General features: G+C 39.2%; 1 protein-coding gene across 1 annotated transcript; it reads left to right on the top strand.

Annotated features, from left to right (window-relative positions):
• Window positions 1-87: 87 nt before the first annotated feature.
• LOC140838530 (flowering time control protein FPA-like) lies at window positions 88-21,278 on the top strand. The gene is made up of 4 exons (XM_073204910.1): window positions 88-373; window positions 1,284-1,595; window positions 18,501-19,723; window positions 19,926-21,278. The coding sequence occupies exons 1-4, from the start codon at window positions 371-373 to the stop codon at window positions 21,067-21,069; spliced, it is 2,682 nt and encodes an 893-aa protein (XP_073061011.1). The 5' UTR covers window positions 88-370; the 3' UTR covers window positions 21,070-21,278.
• Window positions 21,279-22,519: the final 1,241 nt, after the last annotated feature.

Genomic DNA, 22,519 nt, shown 5'->3' with positions numbered 1-22,519 from the left:
AAAACATTATTTTTATTACGGTTATCCACGGAAATTCCACGTGGCACCACCTCCTAATGCCCAAGGAACTCTATTTCCTATAGATTATTTTGTTATTTTTTATCTCCGAAAGAAAAATTTCCCCTTCTCTTTCTCCAGCCGTTCGCCGGTGATTTGTGCTGCTTCGTTGGCCAATTGCCCTCAATTAAACCCTAATCGCTCAATCTCATGACTAAACCCTAATTGGCTTTTCACTCGGCGTGTATGGATGGAATCGGTTCCACGATCGATTATCTACGGAAATATGTTCATCAATTGTAAGATTAAGTGGAGAAGAAGCCTTGTTTTGCTAGCTCTTTGAGAATCTTTCAGTGCCTTAATCGAAATCTAAATGGTCCGTTTCTTTTTTTTAACTCATCTCTCTCTGTAGTAATTAAAAATACGAATTTTACTGTACCGATAATCTTTTCATAGTAAAACCTTCACTCCGTAGTTTTGGGTGTTTCTTTCTTTTTTTTTTCCTTCTTTCCATGAGTCTTTGATTGAATGGTTTTTTTTTTTTTTTTTTTTTATTATCTCATGTCTTCCTGAAGCCTTTTTTTTTTGTTTCCCAAATACGTGTGCAGGTTACTGGATTTCTTATTGGTTACCTATATGTGCCCATGGTTGTTGTTAAGATCTATGAATGTACTTTTTGTTTCTGTTTTTTTCGGTATTTTCATGATATAGCTTATGAAAAAATTATGGCGGATTGCATTGGCTGTCCCCAGGAAAATCAAATGAATGCTTATATTTCACTCGGGATTTATGCTTGGGATTTAAATATATGGAGTATCAAAAGACTTTTGGTTTGTACGAGGTGTTTTCTGTTCTTTTACATTTTAATAGGGTCTGAATGCAATTTACCCAATTTTCTGCACTGTTGCTTTCACCTTACCATATGCACATCATAGGTAAATTACTGGCTTGATTGGTGCATATGTAAATGTTAGCATGCACCTTCAAACTTATTTTTCAATGGCAGCATAAATTGCATAATCACTTTGATGACATTCTGAACAAGCCTATTCGAAAAGTACAATTAAGTTTCTTCTTTCTTCGTTTTTTTGTGGTTTTGTGGGATGCATGTTTTAATTGTAGTAAAACCCAAGGAATTTTGTGAGAAGAAAAGAACGTGGGACTCTTTGGTGTTGTGACACGTTCATTTTTATCGCAAATCTATAACCTTACTTTTTGAGGTATGCGTTAGATTGATAACACATTTTATGTAATTTGTGCCTAAGCATCTGAACATTCCTTTGCAGGGCAGCAGAGAAGGAAGAGGCAGGCCTCAAAGAGATTACCTTACCAGAACAGAAGAGAAAATCAGTCATGGCCGCGGAAACAATCCCCCATCAAGGCACCTCTGGGTTGGAAATATTTCACATAACTTAAATGAGAGTGCCTTAGTCCATCACTTTTTGCAGTTTGGAAAGCTAGAGAGTGTTGCGTTTCAACCTGGCCGGAGCTACGCTTTTATAAACTATAGAAATGACGAGGATGCTTTGTCTGCTATTAAAGTGCTTCAAGATTATGTTGTTGAGGGCAATCCGCTTAGGATTGAGTTTGCTAAGGCGGTTAGTTTTGTCGATCTTTGTCTAGCTTTCTTTTGGTGCTTTGTTGATGTCATTTATGTACATGTGTACAATTTTTTATTGGTTCTAATCAATGACTATAACATTTAGTTAATGGCTATAGACGGTCGGAGCCATACATGGGCTCATTGCGCCTTCAAATCCTTCGCTTCATTCATTTATCAAACATCATCCTTTGGAATGATGCTAAAACCAGTATGCAGTTGAGCATAATATCTTTTGACTCACTCATTGATCCAATAATGGCTGCTACTTCTCATGGTGGCTATATAGCTTTCCAACTAGAACGAATTTAAACCTACCTATTGAACAAAAGTAAGGTTGTTATGTTGGAATATCTGGCCTTTATATGCCGATGCTATAAGTTGTTCGTATCATTCATGACATGTGGATCAGACATTCCAGTTTGTAATTTTACTTGCAAAATTCTTCTAATAAAGCTTAACAAGTCTAACCTTGTGTAAAGGTCCTCGAAGTCGCCCCAATCACGTAAATCAATAAGCATACTTGTCAGATGTCATTGTTATAAGAATGAGAATCAAGTAGTTTTCATTTAGGAAATTCTGTTATCAAGAACGAACTCACTATGTAATCAAACAGAGGGGGGCATGGCGTTGAATGGGAAATCCGTTACATTCCATCAGACAACAGAAATCCCATAATCCGTTAAGACACCACGACTCCGGAAATAAGACCGATAAGCAAGTGGAAAACTCTATTAATGATAATGGAATTCACTTTGTACCTTGACAGAGAACCTAGAGTTGAAGGAAAACTGATTCCATGATTTATCAGACAACTGCAAATCCATATCTATATGTTTTTTCTATAGAATGGTTCTATATCTACTTGGTTAGTTGAACCTGTTTGCGATTAATCAATGTAGCGTTGAGCCAACGGAAAGATAGCGGAGAAATGATTTCACTGACTTCAAAGTTGTAGCAAGAGTGTGCCCAAGTTTATTCCAAGTTTTCCTTTATGTTGAACTTGCTACTCTTGCACGGGGGACGTCTATTGAATAGGGAATTTTTTGAGGTTTTTTAGTTTATTTTATAACATGTATTTTTTGTAATGGTGGCATTTATCTGCTCATCAAAACGAATCAATTGCATAATATTTTAAATCAAATATATTATGTTTCATAAAATGAAGATATTTGTCTATACAAGCATCCATAGAAAGATAAAATCATGTGCCATTGACTATTGAAATAGTTTGCTACGGATTCAGGCATCATGAACAGGGTGAACATCTCGTAGAACTCATTTGCATGGATAATATGCTAAGATTGAAGTCCAAACATGATTTAGATAGGCTGCTATAACAAAATATTAGTTACTTTGCAGTTTCCTGTGACTTAAACGAAAATATATGCAGTTGGCGATTGTTAGGAGATCAAAATAAACTGGCAACTCTATTTTTGATGACCTATCTATAATTTGGCAAGTAATATCCTACAAGATATTGAGTTGATTGACAATTATGATGTTGTGGACATTCTATGATGAGATATCAAGACTTATTCAGGCTTGTGTCATTTGAGTTTTTGTTTGTTGTTCTAGCATGGGAGTTTTCCAGCTTACTCCATTGTCATACGGTATGTGACTCTCAGCATGTTTTATCAGCCCAAATCTTTCCCACCCTATCACTGGTTCAAGTCCAAACCATTTTGTCACTCTTGAAAGTGAATTCATTTCCTACTTCTTGGCTTATGTATCATAAAATGTCTCAGATGTAGTTTATCTGATTAGATAGCCCATCGGACAACCAACCTAACCCGGCACATCCAATCCCGCTCCGATGAACAACTTGGAAGTATGGCTGACCATGCTCAAGGCATTTAGTAGCTTGGGAAAATTCTATATTCATCCCTAGACTCGGGGTAACCTAACTCATTGTATCATAGGGGTGGTGGAGACTAGTATCAATGAATAAAGTTACTACCAGTCCACCATCAAGTCCAACAAGCTATTCATGATACATGTATTAAGTTCCACTTTCCAAATGCAACTTAATAGCTTCATTGCTTGAGAAACATGAATTTCCCATTCCATGGTTACCATCCGTTGGAGTTTGATCAATTGATAAGCAAATGAGAGGATGATATATTTTTTCGATATTCAGATGTGGAGAACGATTTTTTCTCTAGCATTATGTGTCGGGTCGTAGTTCAATTTAATTTCAGCAAAATCAAAAGTTGTTAATCTTTTTTACTGAATATAATAAAGCTTATATGTCATGACAATACCAAACATCACTTACTGAACAAGAGTTTTATGAACTTATATGAAATCATGAGACATCCTATATTCAATATGATGAAAATAGCAAAGGCATGCATCGAGCCATTATTATATGAACGAATTAATTTTCTGTAGCAAACCAATCAACTAAACCAAACTATACTTCTGGAGTAAGAACTAAGAGCCATACCTTCAGAGAGCCATACCATCAGATAACATTGAGATCAATGCTGTCAGATAATTTCCACAATACTTTTTGTTTCTTTTTTCATTCTCCTGGTATTTTTTTTTTTACATTTAATAATCTTATGTAATGAGGTAGAATTTGGCTTATTCACCAAAGTAACCTTGGTATAGAACAGGGGCCCCAAGGCAACATATTTTTCCTTGCCAAAGATTTCCCCAAGGGGAAAGGAAAAACAAGAACCATGACAAAGATGATTCACCAGAATGATCTCAATTTGTTATAGACTATAGGTTTTGAATGCAAATATTTGAAGTATGGTAATAGTGAATAAGTGTTAACAAAAGAAGAATGAATAACAATGTCATTGGCATTCTTGAAGTTGGGTTGTGTTTGAGGTCATATATATGATTATTGGTTCTGTATATTCTGGAAAAATGCCATATATATTTGTGAATGTTAAAGTGTGATGCTTTTAGTTGTGAGAGCTAAGTGATTTACCTACTAGAGTTATCAAGGATCAGAAGCAATTTGAGGCCAATATGTTTTGAAGCAGTAAGTTGGATGCTTTACGCTAAGTGTTATCTTGGCATTTATCAGTATAGGGAAAGGTCTTGTTTTTTTAAGAAACAAAATTTATTATATCAATTAATGTACAACTGAATAATAAGACATCTATCAGATCAAAATTTGTAAACTATAGATCGAAAACGCGGGACATTATGTTGTTTGGCTCAATCAACTTGTGTAATTGATGCCAGTTCTAATATAGGTTGCCACCCGATTAACAGTGAATTAGATGAAGTCTTTTTGAGGGCTCTATTCACTTATGCACAAAGTGCAACGCCATTATCTTGCATTTAGATATGTGTCTTCACCATTATAGTCATCAAGCAACATGAGTAGTATGCATTACGTATCGTCATAAATCGAATTGTCAACTCATGCAAGCAAACCAAGAAGTTGGAAAGCATACATTTTCCTTTAGAAATAGAAGAACCTGTAGATTAATTATCTAGGCTTCCCATCTTCCTCTCGAAAGTGGTACCGTTTCTACCAACACTTCTACTATATTTGTACGGTTACCAGATGACATCACAATTCCAGCAAAAGAATCATCCACTATCCACTATTAGATCCACTACGCAGTTTCCAGATAACATTGTACCATGTCACCGTTCTTTTAATGTAAGCGTTTAGTTAAAACATAAAATGTGCATCTATTACATGAAATGCCCATTGAAGCGAAAAATAAAAAATCATTACTGTTATTTCTCAGTCACATCAGATCAAAAACTTTCAATAACCTGCTAACCATCTTCAGTATATCTAGCTGATAGACCCCAAGTTTTATTTTACTTGTCAGTTCGCACAACTCTATATCTATTGAAGGCCATCTCTTAAACAGATAAATTTATGTACATCTGGAGATTTTAGACAACAGATAGATGCATCCAACAATCATTAGCTGAAGCTTAAGTTACAATGTAAAAACACCAGTCTTCGCTCATAAAGACAACTCTTTCCAATTGTAGGATCAAATTCTCACCATTCATCAAAGAGGAGACGTGATGAATTTACCATGTATTCAGCAAACTCGCCTTAATGACATTGTTTTGTCTTATACATGCAATAAGCATCCAGTCCAGCTTATTACTCGAAATCTATCTTCATCGAATTTCATTACTCTATCCTTGATACTTATAGCTGGTCACTTCTATCTCAAAACTAAATATCACATCTTACATAATATATGAAACAAATACTTACAATGGCGTTTTCTCAGAGAAGATTTACTCGAAACAATTATCTCACATTACAGTAATAAAAACGCAAAAGTTCCAAGAGGGCCATCTTGCACAATAGAAAAAATGTTTATGTTGTTTGCATCAGGTAGATTCTACTAGACGATCAACACTTTATTTTACTATCTTGCAACCTATCACAGGACAATGAATGACAGAATGTAAAATAAAAAGGCCTGCTTTCAAAAGAAAAGAATAGAAAAGGATTATTGGTGTTTGCCATGAAAAAGCCTACTCTCAAAAGACGTGAATAGAAAAGGATTATTGGTGTTTGACATAATGGCTATTATTTCTAAAAGATAGCTTAGACTAGACAAACTAATTTACTTCACAAGAGTGTTTCGTTTTAGGATATAATATTTGAAACTTGTCTTCTATTTACACCTTTGAAGTGCTTCTAAATGCTTTAAGTTACTATCAGATGTATCTTCATTATTTTACCTTACTGAAAATGGACATCTTGTGGTTCTGTGCGCTTCGATTAACACATATGCCTTAGAGCTTAATGTCACGTGCTGAATTCTTCAAACTCGAGCACCGTGCGGCACTTAGGCAAATCTTCTCTGAAACTTGTTTAAGTAATCCTTAACCAAACAAGAGCACAAGAGAATTCAAGAGGTGTTTGTAGAGATACCGTATTGTTAATATAACTGAGAAACTTGGGGGTTGTTAAAGTAATCCTTAACTAAGTCATGTCTAGAATATTCCGGACCCTTCTACATGATTCTAGGATGCTCGAGATACTTCTTGAACATTCTAGATTAGTCCCTACCTTTCCGTTGAATTCTTGAATGCGTCGGAACTTTCTAGAATTCTCCAAGTGGGGCTAGACAAGTATAGATCATTCCGAATTGAACTTAACCTCTGGCAAACATTTTCCGTTGAACTTAACCTTTATGATATGGCTTTAGCATACTTGAACGAAACTGAAGACCGGATCTATCTCTAAGTATTTAGGGAGCTCAATGCAGGACAAGCCTTGATTGACCCTCTCAATCACCCGAAACAGTCCTTCATATTTTCCCATCAAGTATTTATGCATATCACAAACCCGACGTTCCATCTTAACGATGACTTGATCCTTAGCTGTGTACTCTCTTGACCGCCGCTTGTTTCTGCCTCATCCTTTGATATTTGGTTCTCCCCTCTATTGGAGAGTACCTTGGTTGTACCACTGTAGGCACAAACTTTGTACCCGTGCTTCCACTTGGATCATTCGAGATAAGTTGAGATGAGATGAGACTCATACCTTTGTCTTGGTCCTCCGCCACATCTTCTATTTTTCTTATCCTTATGGCTCCAAGATGTTGTACTGTCTCTAGTCTCTGTCTCTGTCTCATGTCATTGTTGATCTTCTCGAATAAAAACTGACAGCTTCATGCATTTTGGGCACTCCCTAGCCCAATGTGTCCCGTCACACGAGCACCTGGGATTCCACTTGTCACCATACCCCTTTGGTGCATTTTCCTGGTGAACCTTCTTGTATGAGCCCATAGAAGATGTCTCTGCACCTTCACCATTATCCCATCATCACTCTATTCCACAGCTTTGTCCGTGGACTTGGAAGATTTGAGTGACTTGAACTCGATGAGCGACTGCGCTGCTGCAATGGCTTGGGAAGTAGTGCACACCCAGTCATAACAACTAATTCAAGTATGAACCCTAGAGAGAGAATTTTTTGAAAATGCTTTCTCCCTCCTTACCTATCACTTTCAGTTCCCGTCTCCTTCCTTCGGTCTATTGCTTCTTCTTTACCTGAGTCGCGTCGTCTGCTCCACAGTCGCCTCCGGCGCCGTCGCCGGTCACGGCTGACGGCGGCATTCCGTCTTATCCCGTCTTTTTCCTAATTTGTATTGCCAGGTCTCCTCGTTTTAACGTTTGTTCTTCCCGTCACTTGCTCGACATTCAAATTCCGATCTTCATCCTCCCAGTCGTTCTGTCTAAGATAACTATTCCATCCTTTCGCCATTTCCGTTATTAATCGCACCTTCGCACCCTTCAAGCTCAGCCGCTGGTCGTTCTAAAATGTATGGACGGATCTCGACTTTTCACCCAGATGGAATGATTAAGATAGAATTCAAAGCGTTCTCACTCAGGATGGTTAACGGAGGCTCGGCCATTCGGTGGTCTGAAAGAACAAGGAATGCCAGTTACTTTCTGGACATGGATCGACAAGAAGCCAAATGGTTCTCTTCAATACTCAGGAGCTTTGTTCATAGTCCTCAGTCAATGTCGGATTTTTATCGGTTTAGAGGCAGAAATGCGATCATCATCGTACAGCGTTTTGTCAATAGACGGGGCCGATTCTTAGAGGTCTCAAGATTCGACGTGCAAGGCAGGAAAAAGAGAATAATTGTACCGAGTGGATTCAACTCTTATGGATGGACAAGGATCTTGCTATTATTCAAACAACTACTTACGGGGAATGCTCACAGATCGGAACAAGATAAAGCTGTTTATGGACAAGATTCAAATAGAGATAAGCGACAATTTCAGGCAGCAAAGGCTAGTGTCAAAGAATACCGCCAAAAGACGTATCCAAACACAGAAGAATTGGGCAGGACTAGAACTGAAAGGAATTGGAACGAAGCCCTCATTGTTACTAGAGCAAGAATTAATGTATCCTGGGAGTTAGTTGAATCGGTTTTAAGTAAGGATGTAAAGACAAGGGTCAAATTATTTCCGTTTAGAGACAACAAAGCTGTATGGTGGACTTCACATCCGAAGGAATTCTCCTATTACTTGCAGCTGAGAAGAGGATTCTTTGATAATGGAGTGGCTCTAGATTTTGAGGGTTGGAGGCCAGATATTAACTCATCGGATATGGTTTATAAGTGTTGTCTTAGCTGGATTAAGATATCTAATCTACCTTGGAATTTGTGGACCCGACAGAATTTTGAAGCCATTGGGGAACGATGCGGGGGATTATTGGAAATTAGTGATGACACATTATCTTTCAGAGATTTAGAATCTGCAAAAATCAAGGTCAAAGGAACAAAAGATGGATTCATACCCAATAGAGCTTCAATCAATTTGAATGGGGCAAGTGCAGAGCTGATACTTTCAGTCGTATCTTTTGACTTGAAGGCGTACGAGACTTTCGAGAAACAGACGTACGCACAGGTAGTAATCAATGGCAAGCGGACAGCGGCAGGGTGGGGCAATTCCAATCTTCATAGGAATGGGGTAACAAATGGGGAGGCTACATGCTGCAACGAAGAATTTGAGAAAGGAGAACAGAGGGCTTTACCACATGCTGTTTCAGAAGAATTAAACTCAAAACAAGGATCTCCGGCAACACAAAAGTTGGATAGGAAGGTGGAGAAAATCTTACAAAGAATTAAACCAAAAGAAATTGAGGAGTTCAGACGATCTCCGATTCAATCTGCCTCAACCAAAATCCACTCGGAAAGGAATGCGCAGCAGCTTGGATTAGTACCTGGAACTTTGGTGTCACCTTATGCACGTACATATTGTAGAAGAACTATCATACCAACTGAGGAGGACGAGAGTGTCCGCGATCCCAAGGACAGATCAAAGGCCGTCGAAATCAATGAAGAGGTGATTAGCGAGCTACGAGGAACTTGTTATGATGACAAAGAAGACTTTAACTGTGACGACTCACAAGAAGATCTCATGAACGACGGATCTGAATCCTCAGATTCTGGCAGCTTCACATCATTGTATTCTGAAACAAGGGAGTACATCGACACTGAAGATTTAGACATTGAGTTGCTGTTCTCGCAAGGAAAAAAAGATATCAACAACGAGCCATCCTTCCTTGAAAACACTAAGCCAATTGTGGGTAAGGTACTGTCATGTCTCAATCCATCGACTCTTAATCATTCCTTTTCATTACACGCCATTTTTCCTTCTTCCTTCAATGCTTTGGGGTTGTCTAGTGGGTTAGTAGGGGGGGTACAACCAGGAGTGATTGACAAGTCGTCTTCAGGGCTAGATGCTTCGACAGGGTCTCAAAGGAATATCAAGTATGAAAAAGGATCGAGTTCCGGAGGGACACACCAGTTTTTATGAAGATTCTATCATGGAATATTAGGGGGGGGGATCATCTAGAAGGAGAGAAATTGTACGTAGGGTTATTCGGAAAGACAAACCGGACATTGTGGTGGTATTAGAAACTAAAAAATGGTGGATCGTCGGTTTGTTGCCACATTATGGAAATCAAGATTTGTGGAATGGGTGAGTTTACCGGCAATTGGTACAGCGGCAGGAATTACGGTCATGTGGGATCCTAGAGTTGTCTTTGTAAGAGATAATTTGATTGGGGACTTTACGGTTTCTATTCAGATCGAGATGGAGAATGAAATCAGTTGGTGGTTCACAGCGGTTTATGGCCCTTGCAAACCAAGGCAGAGAGAGTTGTTTTGGGATGAACTTGCGGGTTTGAATACCATTTGCGGGGATAGGTGGTGTGCTGGGGGAGACTTTAATGTGGTAAGGAACATTACCGAAAAAAGGAACAGCAGGTCCACAACCCCGAGTATGGACTGTTTTGACAGATTGATTCGGGATTTAGATTTATATGACCCTCCTTTGTTGAACGCACGGTATACTTGGTCGAACTTCAGGGCAGAGCCAATTTGCTGCAGGCTCGATAGGTTTTTTTTCACAGGGGGATGGAAAGATCTATTCCCAAATTTCAGACAAACGGTCTTGCCAAGAATCACTTCGGATCATTATCCAATCTTGATGGATACTGCAAAGTTACGGTGGGGACCTACACCGTTCAGATTCGAAAATGCGTGGCTGCTACATCCAAAATTCAAAGACTCGGTCAAACTTTGGTGGAATACAAGCAACCATAATGGGTGGGAGGGATACAAGTTCATGCAAAAGCTAAGAAGGATCAAAACTGAGATTAAACAATGGAACATCGAGGTTTTTGGCGATGTAAATCTAAAAATTCAAGAGCGGGAAAGTATTATACAGCAGTTGGACGACAGAGAGGCGAGGGGAGATTGGTCCCAAACGTTACAAGAGCAGAGAAGGGATGCACGCTGTGAATTGCAAGAACAGGTGATTCGAAAACAACAAATAGACACCCATAAAGCAAAACTGAAGTGGCTAAAAGATGGGGATCAGAATTCAAAATTCTTCCACTCTCTTTTGAACAACCGCAGGAATAGAGCAATGATAGACATGATCGAATTGGAGGACTGGTCACTATGTGTCGAAGAACAAGAAATTGAGGAAAATATTGTGGGTTATTACAAAAACTTATACAAAAAATCAGAAGGAGATGGATTGGGCCTTGATGGTTTGGATTGGGCTGAAATAGAGACTGTTGACGCAGACCGGCTGGAATTGCCTTTTTCAGAGGAGGAAATACATCGAGCGGTGATGGAATGTGATGGATCAAAAGCACCGGGGCCGGATGGTTACACAATCACATTCTACCAAAAGAATTGGGAAATAATTAAGGCTGATCTCTTGAAGGTATTCGCTGAGTTCTTTGAGGGAGGAGTTGTAAATGCAATTACAAACGAAACTTACATTTGCCTTATACCGAAAAAGAAAGATGCTATGAAGATCAAAGATTTTAGGCCTATCAGCTTGATTACAAGTTTGTACAAATTATTGGCAAAGGTTCTCACCACGCGACTAAAATCAGTCATGACAAAAACTATATCGGAAAATCAGTGTGCGTTCATTAAAGGGAGACAGATAATTGATTGTTGTATCGTTGCCAATGAGGTTGTAGAGGAGCATAGAAGGAAAAAGAAAAAGGGATGGTTGTTCAAAGTCGACTTCGAAAAAGCCTATGATAATGTTGACTGGAGATTTTTAGAATTTGTGCTTCGAAAAAAGGGATTTGGAGAAAGATGGAGGAGGTGGATAAGGGGCTGCGTGTCAAGTGTTTCATTCTCCGTTCTAATCAATGGCAAGCCGAGGGGCAAGTTCAGAGGGGAAAGAGGGCTCCGACAAGGAGATCCTCTATCCCCATTCCTCTTCAATATTGTGATAGATGGGCTGGGAAGGCTGGTGGAGAAGGCGAGGTCGGCAGATTTGGTGCGAGGACTTGCGGTTGGGAAAGATAACATAGAGATTTCGCATATTCAATTCGCGGATGACACATTGTTTCTTACACAATCCAAGGATCATATGATGAAGGTGGTCGAGCTTTTAGCACTGTTTTGCAGCAGATCGGGTATGAAAGTAAATTTCGACAAAAGTGTTGTCCTAGGATTAAATTACTCGGATGATGAATTGGACATTCTGGCAACGCATATTGGATGCAAGAAGGAAGTTTGGCCGATTACTTACTTGGGAGCACCTTTGGGTGGGAATCCTAACACACTGGAATTTTGGGCACCTGTGATGGCTAAATTTTCGAGGAAATTGGCAAGTTGGAAGAAGTCTTTTCTGTCGAGAGGGGGAAGATTGACTTTGATAAAATCGGTTCTAAGCGCACTGCCAACATATTACATGTCCCTTTTCAAGGTTCCAGTTAGGGTGGCCAAGATCATGGAAAAAATGATGCGGGACTTTCTTTGGGATGGAGGAGATGGAGAGTTGCATTGCCATGTTGTTGGTTGGGATCAAGTCTGCAAGCCAAAAGATAAGGGGGGTCTTGGGTTGGGAAACATTCGATTAAGAAACAGAGCTTTGCTAGGGAAATGGTGGTGGAGGTGTGCGGTAGAAAAAGACTCTTTATGGAAAAAAGTTTTGGGAAGCATTTATGGGTTTGAGGATAATGGGTGGGATGTTAGGTCGGCAAGAACAACAACCTTGAGAAGCCCTTGGAAGTTCATTTCTAGCACTCAGACGACTTGTCATAATCTCATTGGCACTGTGCTTAAGGGGGGGAACATCCTTAGATTTTGGGAGGATCGTTGGGTAGGTGAGTTGCCATTATTAGAGTGTTTTCCACGTCTTTACCGTCTCTCCTCTAGTACTAACAAACCGATTAATCATTTCTACTCGAATAATACTAGTGAGGGTCAATCTAGCTTAAATTGGGACATTAAGTTTAGAAGAGATTTTAATGATTGTGAGTTGCAAGAGTGTAGTAGGCTTCTAGGGGTCTTGGATTCAGTTACTTTGTCGTGTGAGGCCACGGATGCTCGTGTGTGGTTGGGGGATCCTTCCGGTGTCTTTTCAGTGTCATCTTTTTATTCGTCGTTCTTTCCTTCTCAAACATTCCCAATTTTCAAACATCACAACACCGTTTGGCGAGTACCGATACCACAAAAGGTGAAAGTGTTTTCTTGGATTGTGGCGTTGGGGAAGTTACTGACTAACGATGAATTACAGAGAAGAAGTCCGTGCATGATTATATGTCCACAATGGTGCTGCTTATGCAAGAACAATTTGGAGACTCAGGACCATTTACTACTTCATTGTGATTTCATGAGAGGAATATGGAACAGGGTCATGAAGCATTTGAAATTCCAATGGTGTTTCCCATGCAGATCGATAGACATGCTGTTAATGGATCAATCATTCATCAAAGGGAAAGATTTTATGGATTTCTGGTATCTAGTGATTCACTGCGTTTTCTGGTCAGTGTGGTTGGAACGAAATAACATGATTTTCAACGACAAACACGACTCGGATGGAGATTTATGGGACAAAATCAGGTTCAGAGTTGCGACTTGGACGATCAACTTGAAGAAGTATCGACATTTGCGAATTTCTGACCTAAATAGGGATTGGAAGTTTATTTGGTTTTAACATTAGGGCTGTAGTAATCTCTCTTTGTTTGTGGATTGCTTATCCACTTCTGTTGTAAAAATTTAATCTATTGCAATAAATAAACGTTTCTTATCAAAAAAAAAAAAAGTCATAACAACTCCACCTTGGCCCACATCTTGAGATCATTCATGTATGTAAACAACGCATCGCTTTCGCTCATGTCCGGAACCTCGAGCAACAACCCCTGAAGCTTCTGGCAGTACTCTCTCGCTTCACCTCGTTGAGTGATGCGATGTAGCTTTCCCCTTGCTTCCTCCTCAACGTACTCCGGATAGAACTATTGCTTCAATTCCCTTACAAATGCCTCACAAGCGACGATGGCGGCGCTTCCTCACCTCACTTCATCGCATTTTCTCCTCCACCAAGTCATAGCGATATCATTTAAGTAAGCAATTTGTACCTTAGTGGTAGCGTCCAAGACATCTATACGCTAAAGTGTTGCTCCATCCCCCACAAGAAGTTGTCTATGTCCTTGGCAACTCTCTTCCCTGCATAGGCTTGAGGCTTGTGCACGTCTATCCTTGTTAGAGTGGTCAACAGTTCCTAGTCATCTTGTATCATCCTTGAGTGCCGCAAGTTTTTCCTTGAATTCCCTCAACTCTGCCCGCAACGCTTCGATCATGGCCTCCAATGCATCACTCTTGTGTAGCGCATCAGCAGCAACATTCAAGGCTCTTTGCATCTGCCCACGCAAATCCTCGTGGCTTCCGTCGGCCTCGATTTGCTCGATGTGTTCCTCTTGTGAGGCATGCCTTTCCTCCATGTCGGAAAATGCAGCTTCCAACCTTGCAAGCCGAGCTTTGAAGACACTGACCACAGTCGTTGAACTTTAGATGACCTCTTGTACTCGAACACTGGCCCAATCGGGCTCTGATGCCACCTGTCCTGAATTGTTCAAACTCGAGCACCGTGCGACATGGTGGATCAATGGGGGAATTCAGGGGTGGGAAGGTTACAAATTCATGCAAAAATTGAAAGAAAAAAAAGAGGTTTCCGAATGGAACGAAGAAGTGTTTGGAGACGTAGATGTTAGATTCAAAGAGTTGAGCAACAAGATTAAGCAGTTCGATGGGATTGAGGCCGGTGGACTATGGTCGGAAGCGTTAAACGAAGAAAAAAGGGAAGTAAGGTGTGAGTTGGAAAATGTGTCATTTAGCAACTTCCAATTCAAAGCCAGAAAGCAAAAGATAAATGGCCCAAAGAAAGGGACCAGAACTCAAATTTTTTTCACTCTTTACTGAATAACAGAAAGAACAGAGCACTGATAGACAAGGTGGAAGTGGAGGATGGAGGTGTGGTTACTGAGGAAAAACAAATAGAACATGAGATTTTAAAGTTTTATGGGAATATGTTTAGGAAATCGGATGGTGAAGGGAGGAGTTTTGATGAGGTAGGGAGGGGTCTCAATGGGCTGGATTGGAGGCCTCTACAGAGTGTCGATGCAAAAGAATTGGAAAAACCATTCGAGGAGGAGGAGATTAAAAAGGCGGTTTGATAGCGATGGTACCAAAGCTCCAGGGCCGGATGGGTTCACATTGGCTTTCTTTCAAAGTAACTGGGATACAGTGAGAGTGGATATGTTAAAGGTGTTTGCTGAATTTTATGAAGATGGGATTTTTAATGGAATTACAAATGAAACTTACATCTGTCTTATCCCAAAGAAAAACGATGCGTCAAAGATCAACGACTTCAGACGAGTGAGTTTGATTACAAGTTTGTATAAGATATTGGCCAAGGTCTTGACAAGTAGACTGAAGAAAGTCTTGTGTAATACCATTGCGGAGAACCAGTGTGCTTTTGTTAAAGGAAGACAGATATTGGATTGCTGCCTCCTCGCAACGAGATTGTGGAAGAATATCGACGAAAGAAAAAGAAAGGATGGGTGCTCAAAATTGACTTGGAAAAGGCATATGACAACGTCGACTGGCGATTTCTAGACTTTGTGTTACGCAATAAAGGATTCATTGAGAGATGGAGGAGGTGGATCAGGGGATGTATTTCTAATGTATCTTTCTCAGTTTTTATTAATGGAAGACCGTGCGGGAAAATAAAAAGGGAGAGAGGATTAAGACAAGGGGATCCATTATCACCGTTCCTATTCAATTTAGTCGTCGATGAGTTGGGGAGGATGGTGGACAAGGCAAGGGCCCTTAATGAAGTAAGAGGGCTCGAAGTAGGGAAAGATGATAAAATCGAAATTTCGCATTTACAGTTTGCAGATGATACTCTGTTCTTCGCAAAATCACAAAAAGATGTGTTGGCAATAGTGGACATACTCAAACTGTTTGGCACCAATTCAGGGTTGAAAATTAATCTGGGTAAAAATGTTGTGTTGGGATTGATTTGTTCGGAAGAGGAAGTCGATGATATGGCAATAACTTTTGGGTACAAAAAAGAGGTGGCCTATTAAGTATCTTGGGGTATCGTTGGGAGGTAATCCCACGAAAATGGAATTCTGGGAACCTGTGCTTTCGAAAATGTCCAAGAAATTAGCAAGTTGGAAGAAGTCGTTCCTTTCGAGGGGGGTTGCCTTACTTTGATTAACGCGGTGCTTTGTGCTATACCATCTTATTTCATGTCCCTTTTCAAAGTGCCAATTAGGGTGGCTACAAGAATGGAAAAACTTATAGAACCATTGCCATGTGGTCGGATGGAAGCAGGTGTGTAAACCAAAAGAAAAAAGAGGTTTGGGATTGCGGAATATATGTCTCAGGAATAAGGCTCTTTTTGATAAACGGTGGTGGAGATGTTCAGTTGTATCCATATAAATTTCTTCTTTGGGTTGCCATGTAGGGAATGAATGCATTCTTGACGTCAAACCGCTCTTAATTTCCAGTTAGAATGAACAGCCAATGACAAAAGAATTTGGACAATATTCATTTTGGCAACCGGAGCAAATGTCTCTTGATAATCCACACCATAGGTTTGCGTGTAGCTTTTTGCAACAAACCTCTCCTTGTACCTTTCAAACGAGGCATCGTAGTAAACACCAATTTGCAACCCATAATTTTATTTCCGGAAGGAATATCAATAATTTCCCAAGTTTGATTCTTCTCCAATGACTGCATTTCAAGATTCATAGCAAGTCTCCAACTCTCATTAGATAAAACCTCATATACTATATTAGATATGTGGATAGTGTTTAAATTTACCAAGAAAGATTTGTGTGGCAGTTCAAAATTTTCAAATGTTACAAAATTATTTTTCGGGTAAAAGGGATGTTCAATGCATTCCCTTGTCCCTTTTTGAAGAGCAATAGGCGAGACATGATCGCAAACAGTATAGTTTTCTGGGCATACCTCATTCTCAGAATTAGGTTCAGATTCTTGAACTTGATCTTGGGTTACTTTGGGCTTCTTCCTTGAGTACATATGGTCAAATTGCACATTGACAAGGATAAGTTTAGTAGGTTATGGAACCAATTGTGTGGTGCCGAGCTTAGTTGAGTAGGTTCTGGAATAGGATGGGACAAGGAATTTCTGAAGATTGAAGTAGATCGAAAAGCCAACCATTCATATCCTTATCTTTAAGAGTTGGAAGTGTCTCCCCGTTATGCTTTCAAGCGTGTTTTTATTCCATATTTCTCAACAAAAAAGGTTACAAATGCTATTATCCATCGACAAAGAAATTCTTCATTTCCATGGATATTACCTTCGATGAACAAACACCATAATTCAGCCAACCTTATCTTCAGGGGGAGACACCGCCAACTCTTGAAGATAAGGATAGGGATTCTTGGCTGCTTGATCTACCTTCAATCTCTGCAAAGTTCTTGTCACATCCTGTTCCACAACCTATTGAACTAAGCCTTGCACCAACACAATTTGTTCCAGAACCTACTGCAATGACTCTTAACAGCGTGCAGTTTGACCATATGTACTCAAGGAGAAAGAAGTCTGAAACTACTCGGGAGCAATTTCAAGAATTTGAACCTAATTCTGAGAATGAGATATGTTTAGAAGACTTCAATGCTTGTGATCATGTCTTGCTTGTTGTTTTTCGAGAAGGGACTAGGGAATGCACTAAACACTGTCCACATTATTAGTGTTGTATCTAAGTCTTATCTGATGAGAATTGAATACTTGTTATGAATCTTGAAATGCATGCATTGGAGAAAAATCAAACATGAGAAATTGTTGATCTTCCTCAAGGAAATAAAATTGTGGGTTGAAAATGGTTGGTTACGGTGAATACAGGTCCGATGGCTTATTAGAAAGTCACAAGGTGAGGCTTGTTGCAAAGGGCTACACACAAACCTACGGTGTGGATTATCAAGAGACAGTTTTACATTAAATTGATTATTTAATTGATACAGATGTGACTTTCCTTTGCAGGGAGTTGAAATATGGTAAAAACCTAACACTTACTGAGATCCACGTTTCTGCTAGGATTGGTCCATTGTTTAAGCTTGTATATCTTTAATGCCAGTGATTCATTTCAGTCATGAATGTGTGTTGCCTTTCTTGCGTAATTGGGTCCCATTTTGTTGGAGGCTTAAATATTGGTATTGAATTGGAAGTATGGAAGGTCATGCCTTCAAGCAACCACAATTTACTGGGATTTTGTGTTTCAGAAGATTTTAGATTTAACTTCATCATTCTGCTTCTTCAAATTAAGAGAAATCTATCTAGTTTGAATGCACTATTGATTTAAACTGTTTTTTTAAAGCAATTTAAACTGATTTATACTGTTTTAAAGTATGCAATATCACCATTAAGGTATTGGCCCCCTTTACCCTGAGATTGTTGGTTGTGGATGATCAGTTTCAGTTTAGGCTAGAATATGAGAATTGTGTACCAAAGTGAAAACATTGTGTTGCGCATGCGCATGAGTCTTTGTGGATGTGAGATAATTTTGTTACCTAGTAACAGAACATTGCCTTTAGTTTTACTTCGAAATTTAACTGTCAATACTATCTCAATGCAACTTTATTCCTCAGGAAAAATCGTCAACTGCACAACGCGTTGCAGACTACTCTCAGCGGCGAGAGGAACCACACCCTGTAGCAAGGGGGTCTCCATTTACTTCGAGGGACTACAGAGCACGTAACTCTAGTCCTGAACCACTGTATCCAAACAAATCCAGGATAAATGATAAAGATGCCGAGCTCAGTGAGGTCTTATGGATTGGGTTTCCTGCGCAGCTGAAAGTTGATGAATTCATCTTGAGGAAGGCCTTTTCACCATTTGGCGAAATTGAGAAAATAACCGCATTTCCTGGTCGTACTTATGCCTTCGTTCGTTATAGAACTGTGGTGGCTGCACGCAGGGCTAAAGAAAATCTTCAGGGGAAGTTATTTGGTAATCCTCGTGTACATATTTGTTTTGCCAAGAATGAATCAGGACCACCTAACAGAGAAAGGATTTCAATTAATGCCCCACCATCCCCACGTGCTGGGTCATATGGACGCCCTGGATCTCCAGAACACCGCAGAGCAGATAGGAACTTTGGTGGTATGTCTGGAGATCCTAGAATAAGTTCTCCGCTCTTTATTCGAAATCTGAATCCTGGTAACCATGATGCTGTAGGTTTGTCTAGGAATTCCAATATTTGGCATGGTAGAAATGATCCTCAGGAGCAAAGGAGGTTCCCAGGGCAATTGTCTGAGCTAGGATTACCAAGAAACATCTACGACCATCCTAACAGTCCACCGAAGGATATACGAGCTAATTTCCGAGAAATCTCTCAGAAATTTTCTCGACAAGGCCCCTTCGATGATGATCAATGGGATTTTCCAGAGGATGACTCAATCTTGCGTGGAACAAAGAAAGTAAAAACCGACTCATTTTCACCCGAGAATGAGTTGCCAGAGTATCCTTTCTCCGAATTGGACAGAGTAAAACGTGTCATTCCTCACGACATTTCTCAGTCTCGGGTTCTTGATTTTGATTCCAGACAGCCTGGATATAGAACGATCCCCGATCACTTGACAAACACAGGGCAACCATTACGAGAAAGGAGTGATCGCTGGAATGCATCACTCGATAACATTCAAGGTGGTTCAGTTCCACTGCCTAATCCTGATCCAAGGAGATCAACTCCTGATATACGCAAATCATCTGCAAAGGAAGTGTGGAAGTGGGAGGGAATGATAGTCAAGGGAGGAACTTCTGTCTGCCGTGCTCGATGCTTCCCTGTTGGGAAGCCAATGGATATGGGCCTGTGAGTAGTATTGTGTCCAATATTCTTTTGTTAATAGATTTGTTGTCATATACTCTAATATTTTTCTTTTCCCGTAATCTGAATGTGTGAAACCAACATTCATAGAAGGATTGTCATGGATTAGAACGTTGACAGGAAATAAGTAATCTACATCCTTCTATACTGACTCGATTTTCTCACATATTGATTTTCAATGCTGCAGACCTGAATACTTGGATTGCACAGCAAGGACGAGCTTAGATATGCTTGGAAAACATTACTATCAGGCAGCCAACGCTTGGGTTGTCTTTTTTGTTCCTGCTCACGATCCCGACATTCCATATTACAACGAATTCATGAATTATCTTGCAGAGAAACACAGAGCAGCTGTTGCAAAATTGGATGAAAGGACCACCTTATTTCTGGTACCCCCTTCTGAATTTTCTGAAAAAGTATTAAAAGTACCTGGGAAGCTGAGCATCTCTGGTGTTGTCTTAAGGTTGGATCCCAACAATTCCGAGTATGGGTATCTTCCACGACAGGAGTACAAAGAAAGTAATTTTACATCTTTCCAGAGCGATGAAATTTACCAAAAATCAATTTCATCTCCAAATCTGCCTTTTACGAATTATGAGAAACCTGGAATTAGACTAGCTCACAGTTCCGGAAATACATTTTCAGGAAACATGCCTGGAACATTTCCAGTTGCCGCTCATTCTATGAGCAGCATACAATCAGTAAATACACAAGGGCAAGATTATGTAGGGAAACCTGCGCCTGGACCAAACTGGGCACCCCATGATTTGCAGAACTCAAATCTGAGTATTAGCAACATCCCTTCACATGCATTTGATTCCTCCAGTGGTTTCGTCGGTGGTACATACTCTCCAATGCCTAGAGCTATGCCTGAAGCAACTCAAAAAGAGTACACAAATGATATTTCAGGTATACCTCCAAGTGGAAATGGCAAGTTTCCGGTTCCAGTTTCAGGCCTCGCAGCAGAACAACTAGCTCAGCTGACGTCGTCACTTCCTGGTCAGCAAGGGCAACTCGGTGGTTCATCAACAGTTGCTGAGTATAAACCATCAGGAAACATCAATCAATCTGGTTACCCTCACACAGAGTCACAAAATCATGGATTACCAATCGAACTGATGTCTGCTGAGTATTTACAATCACAATTTAGTCAAGTGCAGCAGCAGCAGCAGCATCCACCAGCAAACTTCTTAGCTGCGCCTCAAAACGAGGCTCAGTTACAAAATGCTGGCCAAGATGATGAAGAAGCTGACCCGCAGAAGCGTTTGCAGGCTACGTTACAGCTGGCTGCAGCTCTTCTTCAGCAAATTCAGCAAGGGAAGGGAACCTGAGGACTTGAACTGTGTAAAGGTGATTGTGATATAGCTTTCTTGAGTTTACAGGTCTTGTGATCTACTAGTTTGTTCGGCTTTCTTGCTTGTTTACTTATGTGACCTGATTATAGTTTGAAATGGGGTAGAACATGGATGGAAGAAGTAATATGCATCCTTGTGTTCATTTTATTACTCGAAAGTGAATTCACAACACTTTCTATTTGGAAGTGTAATCTCCAGTTTTCTGGTGGGGAGGATTTAGTACTTTTCTATGGTATAGTCTTATTTCATTACTCGCAACTTTTGTCCATCATATAGGGTTTCCCTATTCCATTTAAAATTAATGGAGTCATCAGAACATCGCATTCAATCTCAAATCAATCAAGGTGTTGTGCAACATTTCCGTCTAACAGTTGAAAAATATAAATTCTTCTCCACTTTGTTTTGTTTGTTTGTTTTTCTTTTATCTACATAGAAAATTTTATATCTTGGGAAATAAATTACTCAAGTACGTAAACATGTATAAGATTAATATAGTTTTTTCGGACAAATAGTCGTTTTTCGGACAAATGGTCACAAATTCTTTTCACTGTTTTAAGTTACTTAACATTTATACTGTATTATTAACTTTGACACTCGAAGAAACTAGCTTTGGTGTCAACTAAAAATATCATTTTTTTTTCAAATCACAAAAAATTCTACTTTTTGTTTAATTAAAATGTCATTATTGCTCGTTTTAGTTAATTTGTATCTTATCTATCTATCGTGTCATCTTTGTATCTTTATGTGTATTTTGAAAATTTAAATTAAATAATCATATCATTCATAACATAAAAAATATTATAAAAACATTAAGAAAGTTTTAAATTTTAATATAATATATTCAAATTCAAAAAAAAAAATTTAATATCAAATATTTTTAATATATATGTACACATCACATGCGAAGCGACACATTTTTATGTAGAGTGAGTCTTATGTGAGACCGTCTCACAGATCATAATCTGTGAGACTGGTTAACCCTACCAATATTCACAATAAAAAGTAATATTCTTAGGGATGACCCAGATAAAAGATTCATTTCACAAATACGACCTGTGAGACGTCTCATACAAGTTTTTGTCATTTATGTAAGTATTCCCACCCAGTGACAGATCTAGAATTTCGACTCTGTGGGCCCCACTTATAAAATAAAGACAAAATATTAAAAGAGGAAAACAAAAATTTCATCGATTATATTCAACTAAACATAAAAAATTACATTTGAAAAATAAAATTTCTAACTAAAAAAAATTCAACGTTCCTTAAAGTTTTCTCACTCTTCAATAATAATCTCTATACAAATATTTTAAGCAATTTCTCTTTCGATAAAAAAACTCATGCTTTCAAAAAAATTGATTCAGGTGTAAGACCTTATTTCTTCAACAATGATGATATTTTATATTTTATAAAAATCATGTGTATAATT

This window comes from Primulina eburnea, chromosome 8, assembly GCF_022965805.1.
Source record: "Primulina eburnea isolate SZY01 chromosome 8, ASM2296580v1, whole genome shotgun sequence".
In the NCBI taxonomy this organism is placed as follows: Eukaryota; Viridiplantae; Streptophyta; class Magnoliopsida; order Lamiales; family Gesneriaceae; genus Primulina; species Primulina eburnea.
This window is presented reverse-complemented; position numbering and strand designations above follow the sequence as displayed.

Coding starts and splice junctions, on each gene's coding strand:
- LOC140838530 (XM_073204910.1), top strand. Junction 1,596..18,500: donor GGATTGAGTTTGCTAAGGCG/GTTAGTTTTGTC, acceptor TTTATTCCTCAG/GAAAAATCGTCAACTGCACA. Junction 19,724..19,925: donor AAGCCAATGGATATGGGCCT/GTGAGTAGTATT, acceptor TCAATGCTGCAG/ACCTGAATACTTGGATTGCA.